Below are 14,872 nucleotides of genomic sequence, written 5' to 3'. Positions count from 1 at the left end.
GGATCCCAAGGAGTTTGGCTGTTAGGTTTTCAAAATTCAGTGGTCTTTGGTTGCCCTTGACTCTGTAGTCAACATTTGGTTCCTAGTTGCCTCTGTTAGTAACCTGCCAGGCTTGGGGGCCGCTTGGGTTGCCTTTCCTGACATTTTACAGCCAGATGTGTGTGCACCATCCAGCCAGCTTTCCCCAAGATGCTACTCCTTGGCCACGGCGAGTAGCTCCTCATACACCTCCCGGCTTCCTGTTGCCACATGCCCTTTGGATTCTGATTTTATTTCCTCTGATTGAATCAAGTAAACCTTTGGTGGGAAAGGATAGGAGTAGGGCACATTGGGATTCACCCTCCTGTCCAGCAAACAGAGCCTGTCTTCTTTCAGCTCAGTGGGTCAGTGTCAGCCCACAGGCCCCCCAGTGGTCCAGTGGGAATAAAGACTGCTCTGTCCCAGCAGTGGACGGGGTTGAACCTAGGCATATTGGCTGGCTCCTTTAAGACCAGCCTTTGATACAGTGTCAGGAAAATTGTGGTTTCAAGTTCAAACTGTGGTTTTGAGAGATTCTAGCTTAAAAGGAAAAGGGCAAGGAGGCATCTCTGCTTTGGGGGTCTTCTGGAGTAGGTCTCCTTCCCTGGAGGCGTTCCTGGTGTTTCATTACTGCTCTCTTTCGCTTACTCCTGGGATTTCTGAGGGTAGGGGATAAGGGTCTTAAGGGAAAAGTAATCAGCGTCTCTCAAAAACCACGGTTTGAACTTGAAACTCAACACTGTGATTTGAATTCTTCAAGTCATGGTTTGAATTGAAAAGACCTGCCCCCAGCCAGAGACCAGCTTTAATGAGGCAGGCAAGCAACGGTCTCCAGATTATGATTATTTTAAAAGTTTAATCCTAGATGAGAAGATTGACCATAAGGTGCCAAGGTCAGAAAGACAGAATGTGGTGGGATGATTATTCTGGTGCTTTTCAGTGGTCTGACCTGCAGCCGTGGAGACCTGCTACATGGAGTAGAAGGTTATTACTTATCAGTGGACTTATCGTCTGGACTTTGGAAGCAGGGGCGTCCTTGCAGGTTTTTGTTTCCTACAGTCTTGGGTATATTCAGGGTTGAATTCTAGCAAGCCTTTGGAAACTGACGTTCTGCTGCCACACTCCCACGTCTTCTCTTGAAAACCATTAATCACCTCTCCAGGGGTGAAAGGTTGCCTGTGGAGCTCTGCTACAGCCAGCTGGAGTGGCTCCTTTCCATGTAGGCGCTGACGAGCTTGCCTCACTCCAGGCCTCTGCACGAAGGGACCTTTGGGAGAATAATAGAAACACTGACTCATCCCATGACCGTTTGGAAGGGTCACAAGCCAGCGGCCTTCTTTCTGCAGCCAGCAACAACTCGGATCCTCCGCCTTTGGTGGAGGGTCCCTTTTGTTACTGAGGAGCCACAAGCCACAGAAGTGAGGAGGAAGCATTGAGGGACTGTACAAGGGATGTGCCCAAACTAGTCCTTGACTAGGAACAGCTTGATGCTAGAGACTGAGGGTCCAAACTTCGAAAAGCCTCGGGGTCAGACACACGAAAAGATAAGAAAAAGAAAATAGCAAAAGCCAAGCTAAAGAAGCAGACTCTCACTGTGAGGAGCAAGGTGAATGCCCTAAGGTCAGAGAAGAAGGGGAAAGGGAAGAAAGGCCAGCGGCTGTTGAGCAAGCTGCTGCTTTCGAAATTCACCGGTAGGAATTTACTGCATCTTAAATACTAGCCTGCTCCTGAGGGTGGATGAGCATTCTCTTTGAGCACACAGTGGCATCTCAGCTATGCCAGCTGCTCACTGCACAATATGGAGCCAGCTTGCCAGAGTGACAGGGGTGAGGTGGAGGGGTGGGGCTGCACAAAGGGGTAGAGTCAGGTGTGCTGGAGTATGGGAGAAGATGGCACGAGGCGTGGCAGGTGTGCAAAAGGAAACCTCTGTGTAAATGTGTTGACAATTTGTGGGTGGTGTCCAGTGCCCAGAAGAAGAGTGCCTGCTTGACATCGAGTGGTGGTCCAGGTAAAAACCGTAAGGCCAAGGGTGCCATAGATTTTGCAGGCCACGAGAAGGAAGGACTTTATGTTTATCCCTATTTTTGAATAATCCAAGGCAAGATTTCCGACCATGTGGACATTGAAGCACTTTATAAGCAACAGTGAGGGAGAGGGAGAAAGTGCACCTTCGGACGTTTGAGGCAAAAAGGAAAGATGTCCTGGGAGTCTGAGGGTCCTTAGGACTCAAAATGGCCATAAATATGGAAGTTGCATTCGTCTTATGACACGGAATATCTTGGTAACCTGCTTGCTGAGAGTCTGTCGCTTAGCTTAGAAGATGGATCAAAACTAACAACGTGAGATAACAGGGCTAAATTTGAACATCTGCAAAAACTCAGCCACATGGGTTCAAACTGAGCTTAGCAGCGTGTGTTTTAATAAACAACAACATAAAGACATGATAACAGAAAACACCTCAGGTTTTCCTTTACTGTGAACTCCGTGTTATGAGCTAACAGCATCAAGGGGTTGCCAAAAAAGCAAAGTAATATTAGGCTGTGTTAATGAAAGTATGATGTCTGGAAGGAAGGTGGCAAGAGGCCAGGCCACTCTTGGCATACCATGTTCGTTCGTGGCCACCAGTGTTAAGGACCTCAGTGACAGGCTGGGTAGCCAGTGGGAGGGCAGCTGTAGAGGCAGACCAAGGCAACGAACCGGTTATTTAGCTAGGAGGTAAACACTTCCTAAAATGTAGTTGCTGGAAACTGGATGGCTGCCTTTTGACAGGTAGAGAGAGTCCCTTATCCCAGGAGGGTAGAATTTGGTCATCCTTTCAGCTTCCTCCCAGCTGGATGATCCAATTTCCACCCACCACCTGCTCACCACTCCCCTGCCTAACAGTCTCAGACTGGCCTGGGGCAGCTGCCGAAGGGGGCAAAGAGGAGCCTCTGCGTTCAAGACCGGCGGGTGCCCCCTGGACAGGGAGCAGGTGACCCGCACACCCAGGGTTAGGGTGCAGACCTGCTGGTAGGCTGGGGGCCGGCCTAGAAGTGCCCAGCAGAGAAACGTCTCAGCGTCCCACCTTCTCGTGACAAAACAGGCGTCTCGGGCTCCACCGAGACCAGCAATGCCCGGGGCGCGCAGCCTCCAGCGCCAGCCTGCTTCCCCGAGTCTCTCTCCTCCCCGGGCCTCAGTCTGACGCCCACAGCCCTTCGCAGGAAGCCGACTCCCAAACTCCGGCAGGGGGTGTGGGCCGAGGGCGAAACCCCGCCCCTAGGGGTCCCTGATCTTTGCCCCCGCCCAGGGCTCCGCGCCTCCCCAAGAGGCCATCTGCGCGCGGGCGGCGCTGCCTTTTGTGTGTTGGCTCTGAGGTGCCAGAGACCCCCACTCGCCGTCCGCCGCGTCCCCTCGCGGCCCCCGGCCCCTCCTCTCCGCGTCCCCAGGCCCCCTGCTCGGCTCCGCGTGCCAGCTCGGGGCTCGCTGGTTCGCTCCCCGCGGCGCCAGGAGGAGGGGCGAGGGGCCGCAGCCCCCTCCCCCGCGCGCGGCGCGGGAGCCCAGCTGAGCCTGGGGGGACCCGCCGCCGCCGGTCATGTGGGCCGGACTGCTCCTCCGGGCCGCCTGCGTCGCGCTCCTGCTGCCGGGGGCCCTGGCCCGAGGCTACACCGGGAGGAAGGCGCCCGGGCACTTCGCGGCCGAGAGGTAAGCGCCCCGCGCCCCTCCCCTGCCCTGCCGCGGGAGCGCTACCGGCGTGGAGGGAGCGGGGAGGCGCGGAGGGGCGCCCCGGAGCCGCCGGCAGCCGTGGGTCGGGGCTCCGCTCTAGGGCGCTGTCCGCGCGCGGTGCAGCCCAGGGGATCCGGACAAAGAGACAGCAGCTTGTGCTCTGGGAGGGTGTCCGTTCTGTGCCCCTGGCCGGGGCTGTCCTGATTGGGACCTGGCGGGGCCAGAGATCCAGACGCTGGGTGAGCCCATCCGAGACTGCCCTGGAGCGCGGACCCCTGGCGAGGGAAGCCCGGGACGTGCCTCCTGGTCTCCGGACCAGCTGGCTTTCGTTCGCGAACGTGCCGGTGGATCTGCCTTGGCAGTGCCTGGCCTCCCCCGCCGCACGGGCTGGAGCTGGGGGCTTTCCCGGTGTCCAGGCTCTGCGCATGCCATGGACCTTGGAACCGCTGGAGTCTCTCTGGGTTGTTTCGGTTTCTTCCGCCTGTGTGTGCACGCGGGCGGGGGTGGGGTGTTTGCCCCTTTGCTCTCTCCGGATTGATGCCGCCCTCCCCTCGTGTCTCCTCCCGGCCGAGGCCGGGCCGCCGCGGGCCGAGCGCATGTGTGCGTGATGCTCCGAGCGAGGGAACACGGTGTCAGCGGGCGGCCTGGCCCGCGGCCACGGCCTCCGGTGGGGGTGCGCAAGGGGGCGGCCCCGCCAGGCTCGCAGCTCGCACGTGTGTTCCGCAGCCCACCACCAGTTCCTGCTCAGATCAGGCCGGCTCCGTGGCGTTTCAGAGCTTTCCCGCCACCTGTCTCCGGGTCACCGCCTGTCCTAGGAGGCTCCTTGGGGCGCTCTGGCGGGCGCTTGGCCCCTGCCGTCCTGAGGGTGGGCTCCACCAGCTTCTCGGGCATCCTTCCATCTGCCGCTTTGGTTGCACCCCCACCCCTTTCAGAGCCCCCGTCTGAGGAGCTGGAGGTGTCACCTCCTCCTCCCCAGGCTGCTGCCATAGTCGCTCCAGCAAGGGCAGCGGGGAGACATCAGTGCCAGCCCCCCCTCCAGGGCCCCCTCTTCCTCCGTGATGACTTCAGAGAGGGAAAAGCCTCTTGGAGGCTCCTGGGAGTTTTCTGCAGACGTTTCTGTGCTGCTATGGGCCCTGTTTCCCTTTCCAGAATACTTGTCACATTTGACACAGATTTTTCTCCCCAAGAGCGGGGTGCCTCTGGCTTTTCCATCCATGTCCCCAGTGCCTGCTGCGTGCCCGGCAGATTGTGTGTGCTCTGTAGATGGCCCAGCTGGCAGAATATTCCCATCAGCCCCGCCACACGGGCAGAGCACAGTCGGGCAGGGTTTTCTTGTCCCTATTCTGTTGCCGAGATTCCCGGTGCCACTCAGGCTGGACTTCATCACCCTCTGCCCAGCCCATCCCAGAACTAGTTCCCGTCATTGGCTCTGTCTCCCGCCGGGCCTGTGCAGGGGCTGTTCCCTCTGCCTGGAGCACCCTCTCCCCTCCTCCATTCCCACCGGCCGCTGCTATTCCTCTCTCCTGCCCCAGCCTAGTGCTGTCCATCCAGGAGACCACCTCTAACCCTCTCGGGGGCTCCATAGCCTGTTTTGTTGTGGCACTTGTCACACTACCTTGTTATCACCTTGTCTGCCCAACGTCCCTTGAAGGTGGGGACAGTGTCTTGTTCATGGCTGTACTGCTGTGCCTCGCCCAGCATGGGGCACACTGGGTCCCCTTCACTCCTCTGGGCAGCTCGCTGGTACCCTCACCTGCTCCCCAGAGATGTCACCGGGGGAGGGACATCTCTCCAGCCCCTCTGGAGCTGTCCTTCCTCTTCCTGTCTTCTACTGGCTTCCCTTCTCAACCTTTCCCTCAACAGCCATTTATGGAGCACCTACTGTGTGCTGGCCACTGCTCTGGGTGCTGAGATGAACAAAAGAGGAAGCCCTTGTCCTCAGGGAATGGTAGGGGGGACAGACAATGAACAGATTGACAAATTAATAAGTAATTTAATGTCCCAGGAAGTGAGTGTTATGAAGAAGAATAAAGTAAGGGTGAAGAGAAGGGCTTCTCTGAGACAGTGACATGAGCAGAAAGATCGGGGTGAAAGGAGGGAGTGAGCTGAGAAGAGGAACCTTCCTGATAAAGGGAACTGCAAGTGCAAAGGCCCTGAGGCAGCCAGCTCCGGGATCTGCATCCATTGCAGTCTCTAAGGACCCTCTCTCCTGGCTGCTCTTTGCTGTGTGTTCATGTGGCATATATCTGTGGGAGGCTGGTGTCTGTTCTCTCACGCCTTTGTCCTGCCTCCAGAAGAAACTGTCTGGGTCATTTTTCTTTTGAAACTTCCCACTGTCCCTCTGGGGCTGGGGTGGTGGTGGGTGTCTTGAGAACTGTTTGTTGACGGCTGACTGGAGGCTTTCACTGCCCTGTAGACCAATCCCTCCCCTGATACAGAACATGGAAAGTGCTCTCTCCTCTTTTGCAGACGCCGGCTGGGCCCCCACGTCTGCCTCTCGGGGTTCGGGAGTGGCTGCTGCCCTGGCTGGGCGCCCTCCATGGGCAGTGGGCACTGCACCCTTCGTAAGTGCCCGTCCCTGTGCCCCAAACATCCTCCACAGCAGGGCGCTCATTCCTTGGGCTGGCCTGAGGGGCAGATGGGGCGCCCCAGCCCCCACTCTCTCACCTGCATTTCTCCTCTCAGCCCTCTGCTCCTTTGGCTGTGGGAGTGGCATCTGCATCGCTCCCAACGTCTGCTCCTGCCAGGATGGAGAGCAAGGGGCCACCTGCCCAGGTAGCTGGGGGCGGGCAATGGCTGATGGGAAGAACTCTGTTAACCCTGGGATTCTGTGTCAGGCACTGGGCCCTTGAGATGTAGCCTATCGTATCATCTTCAAACAACTCGATTAGGTAGGCATTCTCATGCCTAGTTTATAGATGAGGAAACTGAGGCACAGAGATTAGTGGCTGCCCCGGGGTTACCTGGCTAGGAAGTGGCAGAGCTGGATTTAACTCAAGCCTGTTTGCCTCCAGAGCTACCTTCCCAAGAATTTCGGAGGCAGCCCCGGGAGGCAAGGGTGGCTGGGACTTTTCATGGCTCATGCTCACACGCGCGGTGTCTGTTTTAGAAGCCCATGGACCCTGCGGGGAGTATGGCTGTGACCTTACCTGTAACCACGGCGGCTGTCAGGAGGTGGCCCGAGTGTGCCCGGTGGGCTTCTTGATGACAGAGACAGCTGTCGGCATCAGGTGTACCGGTGAGAGACCTGGGAGAAGTGGGGGAGGGGGCGGGTGGGAATTCTGCGTCCTCCCTGTCCTGCCAGGATGATCTCCAGAGAGATGGGGGGCGAAGCTGAGCCTGGACCGGCTCTGAAGTTTGAGAGTGGGCCTGCAAAGCAAAGAAATAGTCCCTTCTGCTCTGTTGCAAATATTTACTGAGTACCTCTCCTGGCCAGGAACCGAGCTAGGGGCTGGAGTTACGAGGGCAGTTGGTCCCTCCCCACCGTCATGTTGCTTCTAATATGGGGTAGGGAGACGAGTAAGGACAATGACAGTCTCATATAATGGGACTGCAACTGGTGAAGTGCAAGGTGCCGGGGCCCACTGAGGGACAGGTGACCGGGACTGGAGGTGGCATTGACCACAGAAGCCGCCCTTGGGAAAGTGACATTTGAAAGATGCCAGGAGGGTGACACTCAATACTCATTTTATAAACGTATTATTTGCTCGTGATTTGAAAAAGTTCTGACGCGCAAAGTCTGTCACCTTCCCCAGGGGCAACCACTGTGACCAATTTCTTGCATATCTGTCCAGAGAGGTGAAAGCTTTTTGCTGAGGTTTGACTTTGTAAAAATAATATTTCTTCCTCTGAATATAAAAGTAAAAAAATAACTTATTTTGGAACATTTGGAAAGTAAAAGAAAAGTGGAAATAAACATGGTCCAGAAGTTCCTACCCGGAGATATTTGTTACTAAAATGAAGTTATTTTTCTGCCCTTTTCTCTGGGTGTGTCTGTGTTTGCGAGTGAGTGTACCTGTGTGTATGTGTGTGTTAGGCAGCCGGATCTGTGTGTTTTCTAAAACTGGGATCATACTTTATAGTTTTTTTTCATTATTTTTCTCACTAAACTTTATATTGTGAGCACAAAAGAGTCTTTACTATGTAATTTTTAACAGCTGCGTTCATGGCCACTGTAATTTAAGTACCTAGCTCTCTGCTAGCCCTCATTTAGCTTGTCTGCAATGTTTCGCTACTATAAATAATGCTTCAAAAAAGACACTTCGTGTCGGCCTCTCTGATTATTCCCAGAAGGAGAACTGTTGGGTCCGGGGTCTCACTAAAGGAGTTTTGGTGCTTGGGGCTCATGGCACCGTCCCCTTCAGGAAATTGAAGTAATTTGTCCTCCCCTGATTCTTATCTTTGCTGGGGAGCCCTTTCCACACACACGTCTCCTTGCAGAGGCAAATGGGACCAAGGAAAAGCCAGGGAACAATGTCAAAGCAAGGGCAGGGCAGGGGGCACTGGCCACTGCCTCGAGGGATCCCAGTGGGATGGGGTTGGTCAGGGTGGGCTTCTCAGAGGCGGTGGGTGTCATACTGAAGGGTCTGCCCATGGGAAGTGCGGGTAAGGAGAAGGGAGTCATCCAGTGGGCATGGGGGCCGGGGGAGGGGAGACTGGAGTGGGCAGAGCTGATCCTGTAGGTCCTCAAGAGCCGCCATGGTTCTTATTTGAGGAAGGGATGCCATGAAGTAGGAGTGGGGAGTTCTGTCTCCGAGCTCCCCTCACCCCTCAGGCCTGAATCTTCCTAAAGCACCACTGGGATCCAGTCACTGCACCCCGGGCGGAAGGACTCCATTGCACCCACAGCCAAGGCTTAACCTACCTCTCCAGCCCCCACCCCCACTGCCCCGACAGGAACCCGAGCTTCAGTCACTCTGGGCCCAGGGCATTCTCTGTGCTTTCCAGAAGCCCCTCAGACTCTCTCCACTTGATGGCCCCCTCCTCCTGATGCCTCCTGCTCCCCTCAGCCCCTCTGTCCTCCAGCGCACACCTGCTGTGGCCGGGCGTTCCCCAGTGGGGCAGATATCACCCGGCCAAGTGCTGGCCTCTCGTGGGTGTGGGTCGTGGCTGCCACGTTATCAGACTGTAACCATCTGGAGAGTGAGCGCCATGTCTTAGTCACATTTGTGTCCTCAGCGGCCCCCTCCAGGTCTGCTGCACACGGGCAGTGCTCAATAAACATTTAAGGGGCTTTCATCAGTCTTCCTGCCCACTCCCCTCTGCCCTTTTGGGGTTGTTCCGTCGGTGGGGCCGTTGGATGGGGGTCTGTCTCAGCATTCTCTCTGTCTTCTGGTCTGCGTGGGTCAAAAAGGAGGGGGCTGGCCCCTGCACCTCTCCTTTCTGGGGTTCCCTTATACGTGGATGACTCTCCTGGTGCCTGCTCTTTCTTCCTGGGGTGGGGCCGAAGGAAGGCCCGGTGTGGGCACGGGGGCTTTGGGGGGTAGAGTTTCCCCCTGCACCCCAACATGTTCAGAGTGGGCTGTGCATGGATGTTTTCTTTCTCCCCAGACATCGACGAATGTTTAAGCTCCTCTTGTGAGGGCCACTGCGTGAACACAGAAGGCGGGTTTGTGTGTGAGTGTGGGCCAGGTATGCAGCTGTCAGCCGATCGCCACAGCTGCCAAGGTGAGCAGCTCAGAGAGGGTAAGGACGATGCTGGGACCACTGCTGCTGGGCTCTGAAGTGGAATGCGCAGCCCTGCCAGATCCAAAATGTGCTCTCCATATATTATCGCATCCCTATAGTCCTCTGAAGGAGACACTGTTATCATCTCTGTTTGAAGGATGGGGAAACCGAGGCTTGTCCATGGCGGTTCCATCTGTATGAGCTGGAGTCAGCTTGAATCCCGGCGTGTCTGACTCTAGGGTCCTTGCTCTATGCCACGAATAGCTTGCTCTAGAAGCTGCTGCTGCCATTCTTGCAGGGTGGGGGGGATGGGGATGAAGGAGAGGCCTAGGCTCCGTGGCTGAGTGGTTAAGTTCACTCCCTCCATTTTGGCGGCCCGGGGTTTGCAGGTTCGGATCCCGGGTGTGGAACTAGCACCACTCTCAAGCCCTGCTGTGGCGGCATTCCACATAAAGCAGAGGAAGACTGGCACAGATGTTAGCTCAGGGCCACTCTTCTTTGAGCAAAAAGAGGAGGATTGGCGACGGATATTAGCTCAGGTCCAATCTTCCTCATTAAAAAAAAAAAAAAAAAAGAAAAGAGGGGACTTGGGAGAGCTAGGGCAGGGCGGATCAGACTAGCTGGAGGGACGAGGCCACAGAAAAGAGGGAGGGCTGAGAGGGAGGGGCTGTGAGCAGGTCTGGGGGTGGGGTGGAGTGTGGGAGAGGTACGCTGTGCTGGGGTCATTCATTCACACATTCATTTGTTCAGCTGCCCAGCGCTGGGCCAGGCTCTGGAGACACAGGCTGAGTTAGCAAACATGTGGCCCTCCAGCTCCCCAGCCTGGTGGCAAGGGAACGAACAGCGAGGTTGGGCCGAGGGATGAAGGCATTGGGAACCCAGGGAAGAGAAGAAATCTTTGTTCCGAAGTGTGCCCGATGAGAGAGACCTTTCAAAATAATTGCTCATTCTGTAAAGATGACTTATGTTTACAGAAGTTATGTAAGGAAGCATTCTCTCTTTCACAAGGCAGCTAAGACAGAAGCTCCCCTTGATACTGTGGTATTATTTTTTTATGTGTTTGAAACGTTCATAAATTATTTTAAAAGTTCTAAATGTCACGGCACTAGCTCCGGGCCCTCTTTCCCACCGCCAGCCTCTGTTCTCTTTAGAGAATAAGCGTGGTGTCTTAGTTTCCTCGGGCGGCTATAACAAAATACTGTGGACCGGGTGGCTTCGACAACAACTGTTTATTCTCACGGTTCTGGAGGCTGGGAAGACCGAGATGAAGGTGCTGGCCCATTTGGTCACTGGGGAGGGCTCTCTTCCCGGCTTGCAGATGGCCACCTTCTCACTGTGTCCTCACAGGGCGGAGAGATAGAGCCAGCTCTTCTTATAGGGGCCAATTCCATCAGGAGGGCCCCGCCCTCATAACCTCATCTAAACCTAATTACCTCCCAAAGGCCCCACCTCCAAATGGCATCACAGTGGGGGTTAGGACTTGAACATAGGAACTTGGGGGGGACACAGTGCATCCACAGCACTTGGTTATCGATCTGATGTGTGCGCTGCCTGCCTCTCCCCAGTGTGTGTCCATACGCACATATGCACGTACAGAGATATGATAATCAGAGACGAGCCCTCGATGAACTCCTGTGTTCTGGGTACCATCCTGAGCACTTTACATGCATGTTCTCATTTCATCCTCAAAATTATCCTATGAAGTTGGTACTGTTTATTTTTGTGTTTCTGTTAGGAACACTGAGGCTTAAAGAAATTAAATTATTTGCTCAAGATCAGGTTGGACCTGGGCTTTGAAGCCAGTCACTCCTCTGCTTGCCTTTTTTCCCCTCAACAAGCTGTTTTGAAGATCTCTCCATATCAGGGCGTTTTAAACAGACCTGCCTTGTTCTTTTTAACTACTGCCTGGTACTTTGCTGTGTAAACACCCCATATTTTACTAACTTACTAAGAGTTTATGAACTCTTCTCTTATTAGTGAACATGTAGATTATTTCCAGATTTTCACAATTTCAAACAACACCATGGGGAGGCTTTGACAGAGGAGGTGCTATAGAAGATGAGTTTTGAGGTAGGAGTAGGAGTTTTCCAGCCAGACAAGACAGAAAGGCATTTTAGGCAGACAAGAGAACATAGGGAAAGGAGGAGGCCCACCAGAGTGTGGTGCCTTTGGAAGATGGCAAGAATTTAAGACAGAGCAAAGGCGAGGGGCAGGGAAGGGGGTGGGAAAGGCAGCCCGGGGCTCATGTGCTCTGGTGCAGCATTGGTGCTTGTGGGAATCACGGAAAGCTTTTAGGCAGAGTGGGCTGATCACAGGTGCCCTTTGGTCCGAACATCCTGGAGGTTGTGTAGAGGATGGCTCGGAAGGAACGCAGGGACGGAGAGGCAGGGAGGCACATGAGTTCGTGGTTATTCTCCAACTAGAGACAAAAGTGGCCCCGGGCTAGGGTATATAGCAGTGAGGGTGGAGAGAAGTGGGCTGGTCCAGAGAGGGGTTAAGATGTTCCCCCACAGCCCTGAGTGGGGTAGGAGATGGTGATGAGAGAGGAAGAGGGACCACATTTCTCCAAAACTCTGTGTGGAAGTCAGCTCCAGCCTTGTCCTGTTCCCTTCCAGACACTGATGAATGCCTGGGGACTCCCTGCCAGCAGAGATGTAAAAACAGCATCGGCAGCTACAGGTGTTCCTGTCGAACTGGCTTCCATCTCCATGGCAACCGGCACTCCTGTGTAGGTAAGGTCCGGAGGACCCTGTTGTCTTCACACTTAGGCTGCCAATCAGGAAGATGGACAGGGTGAGCCCAGGGTCAGGAAGAGGTCAGCGGTGTGGACCTCCTGGTCCCCTGGAGCCTGCTAATGCTTGAGCCCTTGCTCAGGGCCTGCCTTTCCCTGGGATTGGCGTGGCTGCTCATGGAAGACCCTCTTGGACTTTTCCAGGCCACATGCCACTTTCATCCTGTTATGTTTCTCTTCCACCCCTCTCCCAGATACACCCCAAGGATTCCTCTCTGCTCACCCATTTTCTTGGCTGCCTTTGCTCCCCTTGGTAAATAAAGCACGTTATGTCTTGGTTCCTCTGGTTTAGAAGGAGACCCCTGTTTTCTCAGCCCATTAGCAGAAATTTCCAGAAAGGGACTGGCATGTTTGGCTTGAGCCTGGCTCATGGGTTGAAGGTGGGGTCCCATGGGCCTGAAAAAAGACCTTGTTCTAGTGGAGTTTGGTATTCGTCCTGAAGCCTACCTTGAGCAGTGCTGGGATGTTGGAGACTCTTTTCCAGTAGGGCCCCGTCACCTGACACTTGGGATGGTGGAAAGTTTGGAGATGAGATTCCCAGCCAGGCTCATCCCCACCAGCCAGCACTTAATCATTGCTGTGTACTGCTGGGGGATGAGTCACTGGGGCATCCATTAAATGCCTCCTGGATGTATGAACCTCTCCAGGGGGCTCGCATTAGATTTCAGCCCCACTCCCAGACATCTGAGTCACATCCCACACCCTGGGGCAGGGATGGACCCCGTAAGAACATGGCAGGGAGACTCCCCCAGCCTTTTGGGCTAAGGGATGGAGGAAGGGCCAAGTAGCCCCGACAAGGCAGCTGTCGGCAGCGAGGCTCTCCTGCAGATGTAAACGAATGTCGGAGGCCGCTGGAGAGGCGAGTCTGTCATCATTCCTGCCATAATACCGTGGGTAGCTTCCTGTGCACATGCCGACCTGGCTTCAGGCTCCGAGCTGACCGCGTGTCCTGTGAAGGTGAGCCTCCAGCCCCGCCTTCCTGGCTCCCGGCCCCGCCCTCTGGGTCCTGGGCTCCGCCCTCCCAGCGCCAGGCCCTGTCCCGGGTGCCAGACCCCGCCTCCAGGCCCGGCCCTCCCAGCACGGCCTTCTCCCACCCAGCGCCCAGCCCCGCCCTCCCGGGGGCCTTATCCCTGGTGCCAGGCCCCGCCTCTTGCCTCCAGGCCCCGCCCTCTCAGCCCTAGGCCCCGCCCTAAGCCCCAGGCTCCTCTCTTCCAGCAACGAACCCCGCCCTCCAAGCCTCAGCCCCCGCCCTCCAAGAGCCTAGGCCCGCCCCCCCAGCCCCAGGCCCCGCCCCCCAGCCCCAGGCCCCGCCCCCCCGGCGCCAGGCCCTCTTCCTTTTCCACCCACTCTTTTCAACTCATCTTATTTCCAACAGTTCACTTTTTTCCTCCCTTCCTCCTTCCGCTTCTTTATCCATTCTTCCTCCCCTTGCATTTCTCTGTTTCCTTAGCCCTTGTGTTGTCCCCCAAATGGAATAAGGGGAAAAAAAAATGATAGAGGAGCCTGTGACACAGGAGTCCCAGTAACCTGGGCTCCCAGGAACACTTTGGACAGTGTGGTGTCAGATCACTCTGCCCGACTTTAACAGCGTGCCTATAAACATACGTATAATGTCATATAAATACTGACAGTGCCTTTTCTAGTCCGTGGCGATGGCGAGTTTTCCCCGAGCTGTTCCTTCATCCAGAGCCTCAGCATCCCCTCCTGGGAAGCCACATCCGGGTGGGGGAGCAGGGGACCCACTCTCAACTTGTAACTTCGGCCTGCTCATGTGGGACTTTTCCACCAATCTTCTTCTGTGATCGTCCCCATAGCCCCAGCAGTTTAGGGTGGAACTGGTGGTTTTAGACCCGTTCTGTTGACGGAGAGACCGGCCCAGGGACATTCAGTGATTTGCCGTGGAGGAGCTGAGTCCAGGCCCCTCAGTCTCGCCTCCTGCCCCTGCTGCCTCCCTCAAGAGACCCCTGTGCTTCCGTTTCAGCTTTCCCGAAAGCCGTGCTGGCCCCATCCGCCATCCTGCAGCCCCTGCAGCACCCGCCGAAGATGCTATTGCTGCTTCCAGAGGCGGGCCGGCCTGCCCTCTCCCCAGGACACAGCCCTCCTTCCGGGGCTCCAGGGCCCCCAACGGGAGTCAGGACCACCCGCTTGCCCTCTCCCACCCCTGCACTACCCACATCCTCCCCTTCTGCCGCGACATGGCTGCTGTCCACCTCAGTGCCTAGTGCCTCCCAGCTGGGGACCCTCAGACCTCCCTCACAACTCCAGGAGAAAGCGGTGATGACCCCTTCCTTGCCCAGGGGCCCTGCGGCCACGCGGCTGGCACCAGGGCCCTCTGCCTGCTGGCACCTGGGAACCATGTATGAGTCAGGGAGCCGCTGGACAGACCCTGGGTGTTCCCAGTGCTGGTGCGAGGTGGGTGTGAGTGGTCCTCGGGGCTGCCCTGGTCTGGTGTCTGGGGCCTTGTGGTGGCTGGAACTCCTGCTTTTGCTTCCAGGATGGGGAGGTGACCTGTGAAAAGGTGACGTGTGAAGCTGCTTGTTCCCACCCAATTCCCTCCGGAGATGGAGGGTGCTGCGCATCATGTACAGGTGGGAGCTGGTCCACGGGAGGCTGGGTGTGCCCCACATGGTCCTGCCTCTTCTCTTCCCCAGCCGTTCTGCAGCTGAAAGGCTGTTCGCCAACTTCTGTGTACAT

The 14,872-nt window shown here is 56.0% G+C and overlaps 1 protein-coding gene across 4 annotated transcripts in view; it reads left to right on the top strand.

The window, feature by feature from the left end:
• The first annotated feature begins 3,310 nt into the window (after positions 1-3,310).
• Positions 3,311-14,872, top strand: part of VWCE (von Willebrand factor C and EGF domains) — a 35,274-nt gene continuing 23,712 nt past the window's right edge. For 2 of the 4 annotated variants that reach the window (XM_070228774.1, XM_070228773.1), the window contains exons 1-9: positions 3,481-3,699; positions 6,190-6,284; positions 6,406-6,495; positions 6,830-6,958; positions 9,271-9,387; positions 12,003-12,119; positions 13,007-13,135; positions 14,160-14,590; positions 14,673-14,766. In XM_070228774.1, the coding sequence (XP_070084875.1) occupies positions 3,590-3,699; positions 6,190-6,284; positions 6,406-6,495; positions 6,830-6,958; positions 9,271-9,387; positions 12,003-12,119; positions 13,007-13,135; positions 14,160-14,590; positions 14,673-14,766 (1,312 nt within the window). In that variant the 5' untranslated portion in view covers positions 3,481-3,589. Of the gene's footprint in view, positions 3,700-6,189; positions 6,285-6,405; positions 6,496-6,829; positions 6,959-9,270; positions 9,388-12,002; positions 12,120-13,006; positions 13,136-14,159; positions 14,591-14,672; positions 14,767-14,872 lie in introns of all 4 variants that reach the window. The other 2 variants (XM_001915958.6, XM_070228775.1) reach the window with 2 other exon arrangements.

Source organism: Equus caballus, chromosome 12 (genome assembly GCF_041296265.1).
Source record: "Equus caballus isolate H_3958 breed thoroughbred chromosome 12, TB-T2T, whole genome shotgun sequence".
Taxonomy (NCBI): Eukaryota; Metazoa; Chordata; class Mammalia; order Perissodactyla; family Equidae; genus Equus; species Equus caballus.
The sequence above is the reverse complement of the archived record's forward strand: the minus strand, read 5'-3'. Positions and strand labels throughout refer to the sequence as shown.